Here is a 15,169-nt window from a genome sequence, read left to right on the forward strand (position 1 = left end):
ATAATTGCCTTGCCATCACATTGAGACACTAATCCTGCAGAGAGAGAGGCACTCTGTATTGACTTAAAGTCCCTGGAAACCAAAATCCACAAAAACCTTCTAACTATTAAATGTAGGGTCTTATGTGAGTAATTGTGTGCCTCAGAAAAGAGAGAGAATTACTTTCAACCCTAACCCCAAAAATCGACACTTTTCTACAAGGTCTGGATTTCCATTTCCTCATTGAAGAGAGCGGAGCGCGCGGTGCTAAAATGCATGATCTTACTGTATCACGTCATAAGATTTAATCGAATCACACACACGCATGCATGCACGCGCGCACACACACACTGACACACACACAGTAGCGCTGTGCACTCGCAGCGCAGCGGCGAGTGTGTTCGCCGAGCAACGTGCGAACACACACACACACACACACACACACACACACACACACACACACACACACACACACACACACACACTCCATCTCTCTTTCCTTCTCTCTCTCTCTCCTTCTCTCTATCTCTCTCGGAGAGAGAGGTCTCCTCCGAGAGAGAGAGAGAGGGAGAGAGAGAGAGGAAAAGACCTGCTGCAGATGGTACACGCCCACACAGTCCGTGGGAGAAAATACACTCTAAAATCTAATTGATTCTCATGATTTTTGCCATGACTGTCAAACCTAAATTTATATACTTTGCGACGTTCATCATCGTTCAAATTTGGCTGGTGGCTTATTAACATAGGTTCCTGTGATGTGATGAACTCAAAATGCTAAATAATAACAAAATATTTCTGGTTTCCAGGGACTATAAGAGAGGCTGCGATACAAGGCTGAAGCTCACAAGTTCAGTTAAAAGTCGAGTTACAGCTGCAGCGCTCCATGCTGAGAAGAGATTGTGCTTCTAAAATTGACATGCCAGAGTGAGGGCCAGTCGGTCAAGCAGCGCCGAGCCAGAGGAGCCAGAGGGATTTCCTGCAGGTCATTGTTTCATGCAATGGATTATTCTGAATTTACCTGAACACTTATCCAGACATGAATGGCAATGATAATAATAATAATAATAATAATAACAACAACAACAACAACAACAACAACAACAACAACAACAACAACAACAACAACAACAACAACAACAACAACAACAACAATAATAATAATAGATCAGACTGATATAGCGCTTTTCTAAACACTCAAAGATGCTTTACATGAAAACAATTCACCATATAACAAACATACACAGATACAGAACAAATATAGATAAAGAGGTTACAGTGTGAAGGAGGATGGTGGAGGTGGAAGTACTGTAGATACTGTAGGCTTTCTTGAAAAGGTGGGATTTGAGTTGGTTTTGTGAGTGAGTGAGTGTGTCAGAGTGAGTGTGTCAGAATTTCGGATGGGCAGGGAATTCCAGAGGTTTGGGGCAGCAATTGCAAATGCTCTGTCCCCCAAGGTGCAGTACTTGGTCTTGGTGATGGGGGTGAGAAGGTTGGCATCAGCAGATCTGAGGTGGCGTTGGAGGAGATCTGTCAGGTATGGGGGGGCGAGATTACTGAGAGCTTTGTAAGTGATGATGAGGATTTTGAAATGGATCCGGCGCTGTATTGGAAGCCAGTGGAGGTGTTGGAGGATGGGTGTGATGTGTTCTCTGGAGCGGGAGTGGGTGAGCAACCAGGCAGCTGAGTTTTGAACATATTGCAGTTTATGGAGGACAGTGGAAGGGAGGCCATAGAGAATGCTGTTGCAGTAGTCTAATCTGGAGGTGATGAAGGCATGGATGAGTGTTTCTGCGGCTGAGGAGGAGAGGGTGGGGTGGAGTCATGCAATGTTACGGAGGTGGAAGAATGACGTTTTGGTCATGTTATTGATGTGTAACTTGAAGGAGAGGGTGGGATCCATGATAATACCGAGGTTACGGACCAGGGGGGAGGGTGTGACTGTGTGTCTGTCCATGCAGAGTGAGAAGTTCTGGGAGGAGGGGAGGAGAGATTTTTCAATAATTTCTTCACCCCTGCACTAAATCAATTTAATCAAGCAGAAAATATCAATTAACTAATTGCTAATTGTATCCTGCCACAGCTATTTCATTGGAGAGGAACTTCGCACTGTGCAAGAACTGAATAATAAAACGATACAAGGCGGAAGCTCACAAGTTCAATTAACTAGTGAGGGCCAGTTGGGCAAGTGGTGCCGAGCCAGTGATTTCCTGCACGTCATGGTTTCATGCAAAGGATTAGTCCTGAACACTTTCATGAATGGCAAGGACAATACTTTCTACAACCCTGCACTAAATCAATTTAATCAAGCAGAAAATATCAATTAACTAATTTTATCGTGCCACAGCTATGCCTATTTCATTGGAGAGGAATTTCACACTGTGCAAGAACTGAATAATTATGTTTTCTTTTAATTAACAATTTTAAGTTTGTATTAGTTGTGGACAAAACAGGGGAACAAACATACAACACACAACAACAATAACAAAAAACAAATAAACCAAACAACCGCACAACCACAAAACAAAACAAGGTATGAACAGATAATTTTCTGTCACAACGGTATCCTAATGTTAATTAAAAATGAGATATTCCTCTAAATATGGCAAAAAAATGTTTAAAAAAAAACGGGCCCCACCGAGAGTCCCTTCCTCCCAGCACCCCCTGCTTAAAGTGACTTCCAGCGGCCCTGCTCCAGTGTGGGGCGATTGAAGCGTTGGGCAGCTTCCGTTTTCAATGTAGGCTATTGATCTGTGGGACAAAACTGATGTTGGTATTGGCAGAGTACATCATGTGTACATTGCTTACATGAAAATGTAACTGAAGCTGACACAATCCCCTACCATGTGAGGAAGGGGGGTTAAATGATGCAAGTTCATGTTCATTGAGTCTGTACTGTGAATCCCAGTCACAGTCACAGATAAAGACTGTCAGAGAAGAGATTAAAGCTAACTACAGTAATTTAAATCCTATATAAGAATGCAAGGTGTCTGTGTGTGAGTGTGTGAGCAGAATTGTGTTTGGCAACAGCTATGCCATTTTACGTCTGATCGGGCTGAATCTTTCAGGAAGTGTATAGAGCACCCCTGGAGGTGACCTAAAGGGAGCCGGATTTTTGAATTAGGTAATTAGCGATGATTAATTGCCCTAATTGCCTTACCTCATCGTTACCTATAATTACCTAATAATGTGATGTCACTCAAGCAATGATGACATCATCTGCTGACATCATTACTGATGACATCTCTCACTGATGACATCATCATTGAGTGATATGTGATTTATGATGAATTTGAGTGTGTCCCGGAGGCTTTGGAGAACACTGTCCAAACCAGGGCGGTCTAACTCCTAGGGTGGTCTAATTCCCAGTGGTCCTATAATAACAAGTTCAGATCCAAGGTACAGTAATTCACTTCAGAACGTCCGACAGAAGTGGTGCTTTTCTTGCGGATTACACTCCATTTATTAAAGAAGAATGTTGATTGCATTGATTGGCAGTGATTATTTGAGGCCAATGGCAGATTTATATTTATTGGCTGGATGGCATGCATTTAGAGCCAAGACTCCTCTTTCCTCTGTCTTCTGTGTTTTTATTGACAAAAGGAAGCTTATTGCTTTAGTGTTGACATTCACTTTAGAACAAAGTCAGCAACCACAATGTGAGCAGTGCCCCACCTCCTAAAATCACAAAGGAAATGCTTAACATGCCCCATCTACTCAGGGTTTCCTGGTTTCTGTCATTATTTCACCATCTGTGTATTTGCACTCAGGGCGAAGTGGGCTTTTGCCAAGGAGGCTGACAGTAACTCAATTTCCAATGGCCACATGTTGCCTTGCACTATAATGATGGAAATCAAATTATGAGCCCATTTTCCAGTGTAAAAACTAAAGTGTGCTAAACAGTTTCAACTACATGGACCCACATTGTAAATAATAAACTCTCATTGTTATTATTTATTATACAGTTACGCACACTTCACAATCTGATGTTTGTAGTGATACTGTTGTTTGTGGCTTGTTCAGTTCCTTTTCAATAAGGCTTTTATTTGTCAAGATTGCATAATCTCTAATTAGATGCAGTTTGTTATGATTATGAGTCCCAGTTTATCTTGAAATCAGGCTAATAAATCCTCTCTTCATTGGTTAGCAGAGTTGTGCCTCAAAGAGAATCCGCAGAGAAGCAAAGTGGAAATGGACAGCCTCACATCTTCATGTTTGCGTTGGCATATTAAAAGACTAAGAAAGATGCAAGAATGCAATCTTTTTCAAACAACACTGAGAAAAGATTTGACAAAATGTAAGGCAAGGCCACTTTTCAGTGTTAGCCATACCACAGATACAGTAGGCTACATATACATATACATATATATTGAAGCACCCTTTAAGAAATGTAGAAAATGTCTTTGTGAATAAAATTGCCAGAATGCAAATCACACCACTCAGTCAAAACACAGCCGTCATCACACAAATGTATTTGTTGTTGGCTGCTCATTCAACAGGTCAAGACCGTATCTAGCCCTCTCTAAATTAGCCATTCCAAGGGCTTGAAAAAAAGTTGATTTTATGGTGTCTTGTCAATCTTTTGGAGCTCTGCACTGAGACAGCCCTTCTCATGTTACTTCCTTGCATCTAATGTGGGAAAAACCTTGGTTTTAGTTCTCCTATATGTCAGGGCACCTTTTGATACAGTTGGTAATGCAACTGTTGTAACACTGCATCCACATCTCATCTGGTGGTTTTCTCATCTGGATAGATCTTGCTCTTGCTCTTGACATCATTTGCAAAAGCTACTGTCTATTATTAGCCTACCCCCCCCCCCCCCCCCCTTCCTTATATATCCTTAGGGAATATGATTGATTAGTTCCCATTATGCGGATGCTACCCAGCAGTACTTCTTGGTAAAGTGAGCTGATGTTGGCTGATACATCTTTTCAGGACATTGAAGTCTTCATTTCTGAAGTTATTGGGCCCACCATGTCTACCATCTTGACCCCCCCCCCCCCCACCCCCCTTCCCCGGTGTTGTTGTCTCTACATGACCACAGTGTCTAGTCATCACTGCGACTCCAATGCATTAGCTCATATTATACACACTGGATCTGTAGCCAATATATGCATGTGGCAGAAAATAGTATTCGTCCAGCACATGGATGTTGTTCTTGTCCTGAATTGATGTCACGGATCATAAATGTTTCGTGCAAAAAAGAGACTCAATCCCTCGGTTGGTTTGGTCAGGGAAGGACGCCCCCCTCTGTCAGTCAACACGCCTCGTCACACAGGTAGGTGCGCCCTCTCCAAACCCTGGAGGCTGCAGTGCGCGCTGGCGAACGTCGTGCGCTGTCTCCCGCGGACTGCTTGGAAGAACATTTATTCCAAAACTAAATATGACACGCGTCGTCTTCACTTAGCGATTTGTTTACCGATTTGCATCGTTCAAATTACCTGGATTTCATGGACACGAGAAGAAGTTAGACTTAGAGCCGGATATCCTGCTAAACTTAGCTAATTGAACGTCGAGACGAATAGCCTAAGGGAAACCTGAACATCTCGTCCTGTACAGATTATTAAGGTGAGTGGATGGATGTTACTCTAGGCAACGAGCAAATCCGTAGTATTGAATTAGTTTGAGTATGATCAATTGATCTCACATTTGATATATAAAAAAACAACTTTAATCTGTAGGCTAGAATATTTGAATATTAGCCTAACTGAACACACTAGACTATAACTTGCATATAGGGAAACGCCTTAAAAGCTATCCTCATTTCTTGATATTTGTAGTTATCAAACGTGGATTACAAACTGAATTCCTGACAAAAAGGCTCGAAAGAGCGTCCTCAAAAGCTTATGAGTCTATAAAAACGAGCAAGAGAAAATCACAAGGATTAGCCATCCCTAAATATGCAGACAGTCTAATTCGAGAAAAGTTAATTTAAGCTACTAAGAGTATGGCTACACATAGGGCAGATCCAGGCTTTTCTCTGGTCAAATGGCCATTAGGAGAATAGGATATTATGGCATTATAACAAACATGACTATATTACAACGTAGGCCTAGAATCACACTGCAGAGAGACGTGTGAAATGTTTATCAATCATCAAAGGGGGTGGAAACGAATCTTCAATTGAAAATACATCTATAATTGGCTAGAAAAACATAGGCTATTGCTGACTGTATTAGATATAGTATTGCAATTCCCAATATATATTCTAATATAATATTATTTGTGGTACACAAAGCTGAAAACATCAGTAGGTCTGCTCAGGCTGCTGAGTTACCAAAGGCTAAGCTGAATTGATTGAAACAAAAAGACAGAAAGCTGGACATGTTTCTGAGTTTGATCATTAGAAGAAAAATACGGGTTCTTTTTATTTTTAAGTAACAGCATTCAAATAGCAAATTCACTGTAAAAACAACTATCCAAAAATAAAACTATACGGGCAGTCGGGCAGTAGCCTACATGATTTTGATATTTTTGTTTGAAGTGAAAATAGAATAGAAAATACAAGGAAAAGGGTTTGATGTGTGCAGGTGTGTGAGCACAGATGTGAAGGGGCTCAGGTTCTTCGCTTGAGGGATTGGAGGAATTTTCTGGAGTGCTGGTCAGAGGACCTCTGCTTCTCCTTGCGGTCAGAGTCAGGGCGTCAATATCAATGTAGCCAGCTTTGGATTCTTCTTCAAAATGTCAGCCATGCCCCTCTCCAGGTCAGCCATGCCCCTCTCCAGGTCAGCCATGCCCCTCTCCAGGTCAGCCATGCCTCACTCCAGGTCAGCCATGCCCCTCTCCAGGTCAGCCATGCCCCTCTCCAGGTCAGCCATGCCTCACTCCAGGTTGAAATAATATTCCAAAATCACCAGATTTAATAAAAATGCTGTGACTTTTCATCGTTGTTGTCTGAAGGCAGTGCAGCAGCCTTTCTTAAAGGTGACATAGGGGCTCGCTTTCAGGTGAAAAGAAGCACGATTCCACATGTATCGGAGGAAGTATGTGATAGTTTAAAGGGCCCGTGCAGAGACCTTTAGAAGGGCAGGTGCTCAATGTTAAAAAGGGGCACATGCAGACCTGCCAAACTTGCAAAATTATTTTTGAGTACCACAATAGTGTAACGCTTAGTTCACATGCTTTCGCACTACTTCGCATAGTTTATCGCTGCCATATCATCAAGTTATTCAACATATAAATAGGCTATGAAGAAAATACAATCATATATTCTTGAGAATTCCTTTAATCTCTTTTACTCCACACCTCACTAACAGACACAAATTTTGTTTTTATGGGGGATTGCTGAATTTAGGGTAAGATAGCAGTGAACAGTATATATGTTACATAGAAGAAGTGCTACACATCATCTGAAAACTGGGAACCTGAAGGTTAATTTGAGGTGCAGCTCAGAACCGTGTGTCAAGGTTTTCTAGTAATACATCTGTAATAAACATTGTGTTCTGATTGTTGATGTTGAATGTATAGAGTATATAAGAGCTTAGAACATTGTGATGGAAATATGACCATGCCATACATCCCCTGAATGCCCTAGGTCTCTAGTTTGTGGTTGTAAAGTTTAATCCGGCTGTGATTATCCTAGAGGTCACAAGAGGTCATTTTATACAGTGAGTTTCAAAAAATGGTCTCACTACAATGAAATTGTAACTATGTGGCCTAACATCATCACACATGAATACAATTGGGCTAATTGAATCCACAAGAGTCTCAGCTTTCCAGTCATACCCAATGTTCCAAGATTGTTTAGGGGCCCTAGTATGCGGAAATATTCAAATAGAACAGGCAAAAATAACACATTAATACTACATGCAAAAAAACGGCAAGCGTTTTTTGCGTGCACGCACACACGTACGCACACACGCACACACACGCACGTGCACACACACACACACACACACACACAAAGAAATGCATCGGATTAGTATAAAGTGGGCATGTCTGTAAAGGGAGATTTGTGGGTAGTGGGTACCCATAGAACCCATTCTCATTCAGATATCTTGAGGTGAGAGGTCAAGGGACCCCTTAGAAAATGGCCATGCCCGTTTTTCACTCGCCAAAATTGAGCCTAAGTTTGGAGCGTTATTTATCCCCCTTCCCAACCAGCTACCATGTCATGCTTGGTAGCAATGGATGCCTTCGGTCTTCTAGTTTCACATGATATCAGTAGCCCCCCCCCACCCCCCCACCCCCCGCAGTGGCAGCTAGTCTACAACTCCCTAGTCTCTCCCCAGACTCAAATATTATGTTGAATTGCTGCACTCCGCATACTACATACCGTAAATTCCGCACTATAAGCCGCACCGGAGTATAAGCCGCACCTGCAAAGTTGACTGTTTTTTACATATATAAGCCGCACCGGACTATAAGCCGCGGGTGTTTTAATGGTATTTTTTTTTTCTTTTTTTTTTTTTTATTGTGTTTTAATGTTTAATTACCATATGTAAGGGTTCATGCACAGAGGGGATTGTCGGGAAAGAGATGGCTGTTTGAGGAAGCTCCCATTTATTAACATTTCAACAAAACAACATAACACAACACCACCTGTGTTTTTTTTTACAGTGCACACAGTGTCCGTGGTGTGGTGAAAAGAGGGCAAGAGAGGAAATTAAAACAGAAGTGGATTTATAGTTAGAAAGAGTGCTAAAAAAGAGAGTTTTTTTTTTTTTTTTTTTGAAAAAATCCATAGATAAGCCGCACCGTTATTTAAGCCGCAGGGGCCAAAAAAGGCCAAAAAACGGGAAAAAAGCTGCGGCTTATAGTCCGGAATTTACGGTAAATTAGTCTGTGCCACTTCACAGCCACAGCTGGTATTTGAGGGTGGGTCTAGAGGGTTTGCAATGATGTGTCAGGTCATAGCACCAATGAGAGAGGGGTTCAAAATGCTCGATGTTGAATGAGCCAGTTAGATGGGCGGTCTCAGGGTGGGTGGGCTTTCTTGATTGCAAAGTTGTTACTGATTGGTGAACGGTGAATCCACCACTCGCCAATCACTGGTCAATATTCCGTGCCCAGTTTGGTGAGAGGAGTGTCCCTGACCCAGAGAGAGATCTGCAGCATGCAGTAACATAGTGTATCATTGTAAGAACTCTCATGGGTCTGGCGTTGAGACTCCCCAGATCGGCAGAGGGGTGGAGTATTGGGGAGAAAATTGGTGAAACACGTGATTTTCTTTTTCAAATCAAAGGTGACACCTCAGAGAAGAAGGGGGGCATTTATCAAATGCAATATTGTTTATGTGCTCAAAAGGTGATTAATATTATATTGTATTTCTAGATACCATCCTGTATGCCCTGTTTAATCAGGAAAATATGCAGGAAATTGTGTAAGCCTGCAACTAAAAATGAATTTCATTAGATTAATATAAAATAACTAACTTCTTGTCCATTACTCAAACTGATCTCCATCTTTTCACAGATTGACTTATGGGGACTGTTAGCAATGGATATCGCAAGTCAGCTAAACGTGACTCAGATGGAAGATTCTGAACTTGAAGTTGCATCCTCCAACTGCTGCTCGACTGCAACCCCAACTCAATATGACAACTTTCTGCATCTAGGGGACAGTACAAAGCTGGTGGGTGTGCAAGTTGTCCTCATCCTGGCTTACAGCATGATCATATTGTTTGGAGTCATTGGAAATTCCTTGGTGATATATGTAGTCTACACGTTCAAGAATCTACGGACCGTAACCAACTTCTTCATCGTCAACTTAGCCGTGGCGGACTTGCTGGTGAATACTCTGTGTTTACCCTTCACTCTGGTCTACACTCTGTACGGGGAGTGGAAGTTTGGGCAGGTGCTGTGCTTCGCGTTGCCGTGCGCTCAAGGCATGGCCGTGCACGTGTCCACCATCACACTCAACATCATCGCGCTAGACCGCCACCGGAGCATCGTCTACCACCTTGAGAGCAAGATGTCCAAATACATGTGTGCCGCGGTCATCATCGTCACGTGGGCCGTTAGCGCCCTCCTGGCCAGCCCGCTTGCCATCTTCAGGGAGTACGGGACCTTGGATCTCTCGCCGGACGAGTCCATCCAGGTCTGCTCGGAGAAGTGGCCGGGAAGCAGCATGCACGGAAGCATCTACAGTATCTCCATGCTGCTGCTTCAATATGGCCTGCCTCTGGCCATCAACTCCTTCGCCTACATCCGCATCTGGACTAAACTGAAGAACCACTTGAGCCCCGGAGGTCGTAATGACCGGCACCGGCGCAGGAAGAAAACCACCAAGATGCTGGTGACCGTGGTGGTGGTGTTTGCCGTCAGCTGGCTGCCGCTCCATGCCTTCCAGTTGGCAGTAGACATAGACAGCAGCGTTCTGGATATGAAAGACTTCAAATTGCTTTTCACCGCGTTCCATGTCGTGGCCATGTGTTCCACATTCGTCAATCCGATCCTGTACGGGTGGATGAACAAAAATTACAGGGCGGCCTTTCTGTCCGTGTGCAATTGTAACCCGCCCTCCAGACTGAGGACGAGAAGACGTGCTGAGAGCAGGCAGGCACAGGACATGGCTTACACTGATTTCAAAGCCACAAATCTCTAAATCATTATCAAATCTCAAGTCAAAGAAGAACGATGATTCATCTGCAAAGAATGTGTACTCTGTTCTCTTTTGTGCAGATATTTTGCCTTATCCATCATCCATCCATGTATATTCAATTAGATTAATGGTGTAATGCAATTTATTTGTTTTGGAAATTAATTATTCCGAATTTTGTAAAAATCTGTAGCCTATAGAAGAAGTAGGCTACAAGTCAGAAGGCAGCATTGTTGACAGTATTATGTTTTTAATATTCAAGTGCTGTGTTGCAACGACTTTTTTTTTTAACTGTCCCAGTTCACAATTGGAAAATGACAGATGAAAATATGAATGTGTAATTAATTGTGGAGATCAGAAAGCTGCATTTGCCCGATTAAATGTTACTCCAGTAGATACTCTATATATTATTCACAATCAGGACTTTACCAAGGTGCACTAAGGTCCACATATCCGATCAGAAAGATAATTATAGTTCACCAACACAAAATATCTACTATACAGAGGTAGTAGTAACAACACTCAAATCATAGCCCTATGTCGTAGGGGTTTAACAAAGCTTTTGGTCTCGGTCGGGGTCCTGGTTATGCAGTAGGACGCAGATGTGTGCTTGTGTACATTAGAGTTCAGCAAACTAAAACAACAACAGGCTTTCCTATTAGACAGAGAAGAGTTCCTGCCCCTCCCTAACTTGTCTTTGTCTGCAGCGAGCATCCTAATTGGCGCTATATGTTCTCAGTGATTAGGATATAGGCCCAGCACAGGTCTTCCTGTTGACCGGCTCCATGCTGATTTACTTTAGTCTGTGCGTGAGGGACCGAGGGAGCGAGCCATTAGCTGCACATCTCTTTTAGTCAGCTATTCATGGACCATTCCGCATGTAAATCAATCATTGTTACTTCACCTGTCTAAAGTTATTGAGCGGCTGGCTGCCACTGTCACAAAAGCGTGCCCTTGGGAGAGGGGAGGGGCTAATCAAGCCTTTGAGTCAAAGGAATAAAGGGGTTTTAAAACGGATTGGATTGATCCTTGTTTGCTGTCGGGTTCCTCTTTTGGCCGTACTGTAAGTCAGTAAAGCTTGTCTTCCAGCTGTCTCTCTGTTCATCCATCTGTAGCCTATTGATATTTAATTAATGGCACAAAGTGAGGCAATCCATTTGAATCCAAAGTCAATAGGCACTGAACAAAGTAGGAGTCAAAAAGTTAATGATATAGGTATCGGAGCAGTCAGTAACTTTAAGTATGGATGTGTCAATTAGTAATAATGAAGTGGAGCTGGCAGTGAGACTGATTAATTAGGCTTCTTTATCATAGATGAGTCACTTGAGTCCACATAGGGCAATATAAAGGACACTCTCAAATATATAGAGCCAAAGTTGACGTCGGTTACATGCTGCCACTCCGACGTGCTGCCACTCCGAAATATCGGCACTCAGAAAGGGGGTCTATATCCCCCGTTTTTCACTAACCTCTCCCAGCCCCCACGCCAAACCTAACCTCCCCCCATGCCTAAACCTAACCTCCCCCAGACCCTAACCCAAAACCTAACCTCTCCCACCCCCACGCCTAAACCTAAGGTCGGCATTGCGGCTTCTAAGGTGAACGACCGCCAGTCCGAATAATGGAAGTTAACGTTCGGAGTGGCAGGGCTTCGGAAAGGCAGAGGAACCCCGTTGACATCACTTCCTGCTTCAGCATGTGTACCAAGCATCGACTGTATAAATAAAGTACCCAGAGCCATGTAGGCCTATTCATAGTATTCCCATGATGTCACAAGCATTTTCCTACCAATATGGCGCTATAATACACACAGCTCATTGGCTGTTTGTGTCACTTGATTGTAATCACCTGTTAATTGATTACAATCACCTGTTATATTCCTACCAAGATGGCTGTGTGGTGATGTAACAGAATACTATCAATAGCCTATAGAAGAGTTGCGACATGTCCATTCACTCCAATGGACCAGTTTTTTACTCTCAGGAGTTCCAGGAAGTAAGGTCCTGGATTAAGCACCACTGTCGAGTTGCAGCAAAATGGACAGTTTGTGTTGTACTTTGAAAGTTTTTTTTTTCTTGAATCAAATTGTACATTATCAGCTTTATTTTAGCATTCAAAAGTAGCGCGAAACCCTTTCCTGGCTGTTCATTGGCTAATGAGTCTCGCATTTTGGTCCTCCGCTGACGCCACTCTCTCTCTAGAGGACACTAAACGTACCAAGGGATTTCATCCGCCATCTTATTTTCCATAGACATTCCGTAAAATGCTTATAAACATAGTTTTACTTGGTCAAACCAAGCGATTCAAACTTTTACGTTTTGGTCCGAGTGAAATGTTCTATGGTCTTCCCTGGCTGTTTCTAAATATAGCTGAACCGTTTTCGTTTGAATAAGTAAAACTACTTTTATAAGCATTTTACGAAATGTCTATGGGAAAATAAATGGCGGATGAAAATATCTGGTACGCATGCTGAAGCAGGAAGTAACATTCACTTTGGCTCTCTATCTGACTAGTAGCATCAGTGGGATCACCTCAACTCTACACCACTAGAGGTCTGTATGTACCTGCTGATAGGTTTGACTAGGACTTGTGTTCATGTTTTCATAAGCAAAAAGCTAAAGAATGCTACTCTATGATGATACTCTAATACTCTCATCATAAAATGACAGTTAAATACAATGACAGTAAATGTAAAAAATAATATATAATTTCTGTTGGCAGCCAATGACAGTTTTAAAATATGTTAAAAATGACCTCATGCCAGTGTAATGTGGTAGCATCGGTGTTAAAATGACTGAAACGTGGCTGTTGAAATGATCACTGAATTGTGTTAAAATAACAGTTAATGTCAAAGTGACAGCCAGTGTTAGAAAATACAGTCATTGTGATGATAAAAAAGACTTGAGGTGACTGAGACAGATAACAGTCTATAATGTGACAGTAAAGTAAAAACAAATGAAGAAATTATGGTGTTATTGTTGTTATTACAATGGTATTGTCATTCACATGATAAGAAATCATTGTCTAATAACTGTATTCTCCCCATAAGGGTGGTCCTTGAGGCAGGTCAACTTATCACTAGGGTCCAGTAGCAAACCAAAGTGCTCTAGCTCCCCCCACTGACTTGACACTGTCTTGTCAGGACAGCCTCACTGGTGGGCACGCAGCTGTTATTCAGTTGATGCCGTGATGTCTAACTTCTTATTTATTAAGCCAGTTAGTTCTCTAACTGTCCCACATGAGGTAGCAGAGAAAGGAGTGGGACTATTCTGCTCTAGCCTGATCAATGTCATTTTTGTGCCTCTGCTTTTTGTAGCCTCTGCCTGTGATTTCTTTTCAAACCTCTCCATTTAAATCCATTCTTATAATATACTGTATTGTAATTATCGCACTACCTGCACTTTCAAAGAGGGCTGCAAATCACATCACTGCTGTATAAAGTATCATTGCTGACAGAGTTGAAATTATATCTCAGTTTTAGTCTTTACCTCCAATATTTTCAACCTTTTTTGACTGATCTTACTGTACAAAGGAACCCAAACAAACCAGAATGAGAAAAAATATGGACCCTTTATCTGTTCACAGCGGGCTTCTGTATAATGCTGTATTGAATTGTGCTGTCTATAGCTATCAGGATCAGTAGTGTGTATTGACCATGCTATTATTCTCTTTCCATGGTTAGCTACAGGGAGATGGTTTCTCCAAGGTCTTACCTCCAGCTGAAGTAGCTACAGTACTTGTGTATTATAATAAGGCATTAGGACGGCCTTCTTTCAGTTGGCAGCCTGCTTGACATTCCTCAAATCTTCCTCCAGCCTCGTGTCCTTTTTGAAGTGCTTTTCACATTTATGGACAATATCACTTGAAAAGCATTCATAAGCTGGCTGTTGGCCGACAGCAAGGCTCCCGTCCTTGTGACAGGTGTCAGGATTCTCCTCCGGTCCAACGCTCTACTGAACACCAGCTTGTCTCTGAGCTGTCTGACTTCCCTGGCCAGACAGTTTTTTAAATGTCAAATTAAGAAAAGTTCTGCCTAATTCTTATAGTGTGCACATCTCAAAACAGGCTTATTCTCTAGTTCTTATAGTGGGCACCGTGCAGTATATCGGGATGCACAGCTATAATGCACAGCATCGCATGTTCGGCCATTAATCTGCGCAGGCCTTGCTCACAGAGTTGGCATGCAGCTTTGCTGATCGCTGATTGCAACTCTGCTCACCCGTGAGCTCCTCCAATTTGGAGCTCTCCATGGTGCTGTTAATTATCTTGAGTCATTTTGGCCACTAATTAGCCATTTTGCCCATTAGCCGACCCTAATTACCTAATTCAAATCCGGCTCCGTTAGGTCACCCGCAGGCGTGCTCTTTACACTTCCTGAAAGATTCAGCGCGATCACACGTAAAATGGCATAGCTGTGGCCGAACACAATTTCTGCTCGCTCACTCGCTCACTCACTCACTCACTTACTCACTCACTCGCTCGCTCACTCACTCACTCACTCACTCACTCACTCGCTCGCTCACTCACTCACTCACTCACTCACTCACTCACTCACTCACTCACTCGCTCGCTCACTCACACACTCACTCGCTCACTCACTCACTCACTCACTCACTCACAAACTCACTCACTCACTCACTCACTCACTCACTCA

At 42.6% G+C, this 15,169-nt stretch overlaps 1 protein-coding gene across 1 annotated transcript; it reads left to right on the forward strand.

Annotated features, from left to right (window-relative positions):
• Nucleotides 1-9,414: 9,414 nt before the first annotated feature.
• LOC310793869 (neuropeptide Y receptor type 2-like) lies at nt 9,415-10,521 on the forward strand (the record flags this gene model as incomplete). Its single annotated transcript, XM_083655762.1, has 1 exon — nt 9,415-10,521. The coding sequence occupies one exon, from the start codon at nt 9,415-9,417 to the stop codon at nt 10,519-10,521; it is 1,107 nt and encodes a 368-aa protein (XP_083511888.1).
• Nucleotides 10,522-15,169: the final 4,648 nt, after the last annotated feature.

This window comes from Poromitra crassiceps, assembly GCF_964638095.1.
Source record: "Poromitra crassiceps genome assembly, chromosome: 19".
Classification (NCBI taxonomy): Eukaryota; Metazoa; Chordata; class Actinopteri; order Beryciformes; family Melamphaidae; genus Poromitra; species Poromitra crassiceps.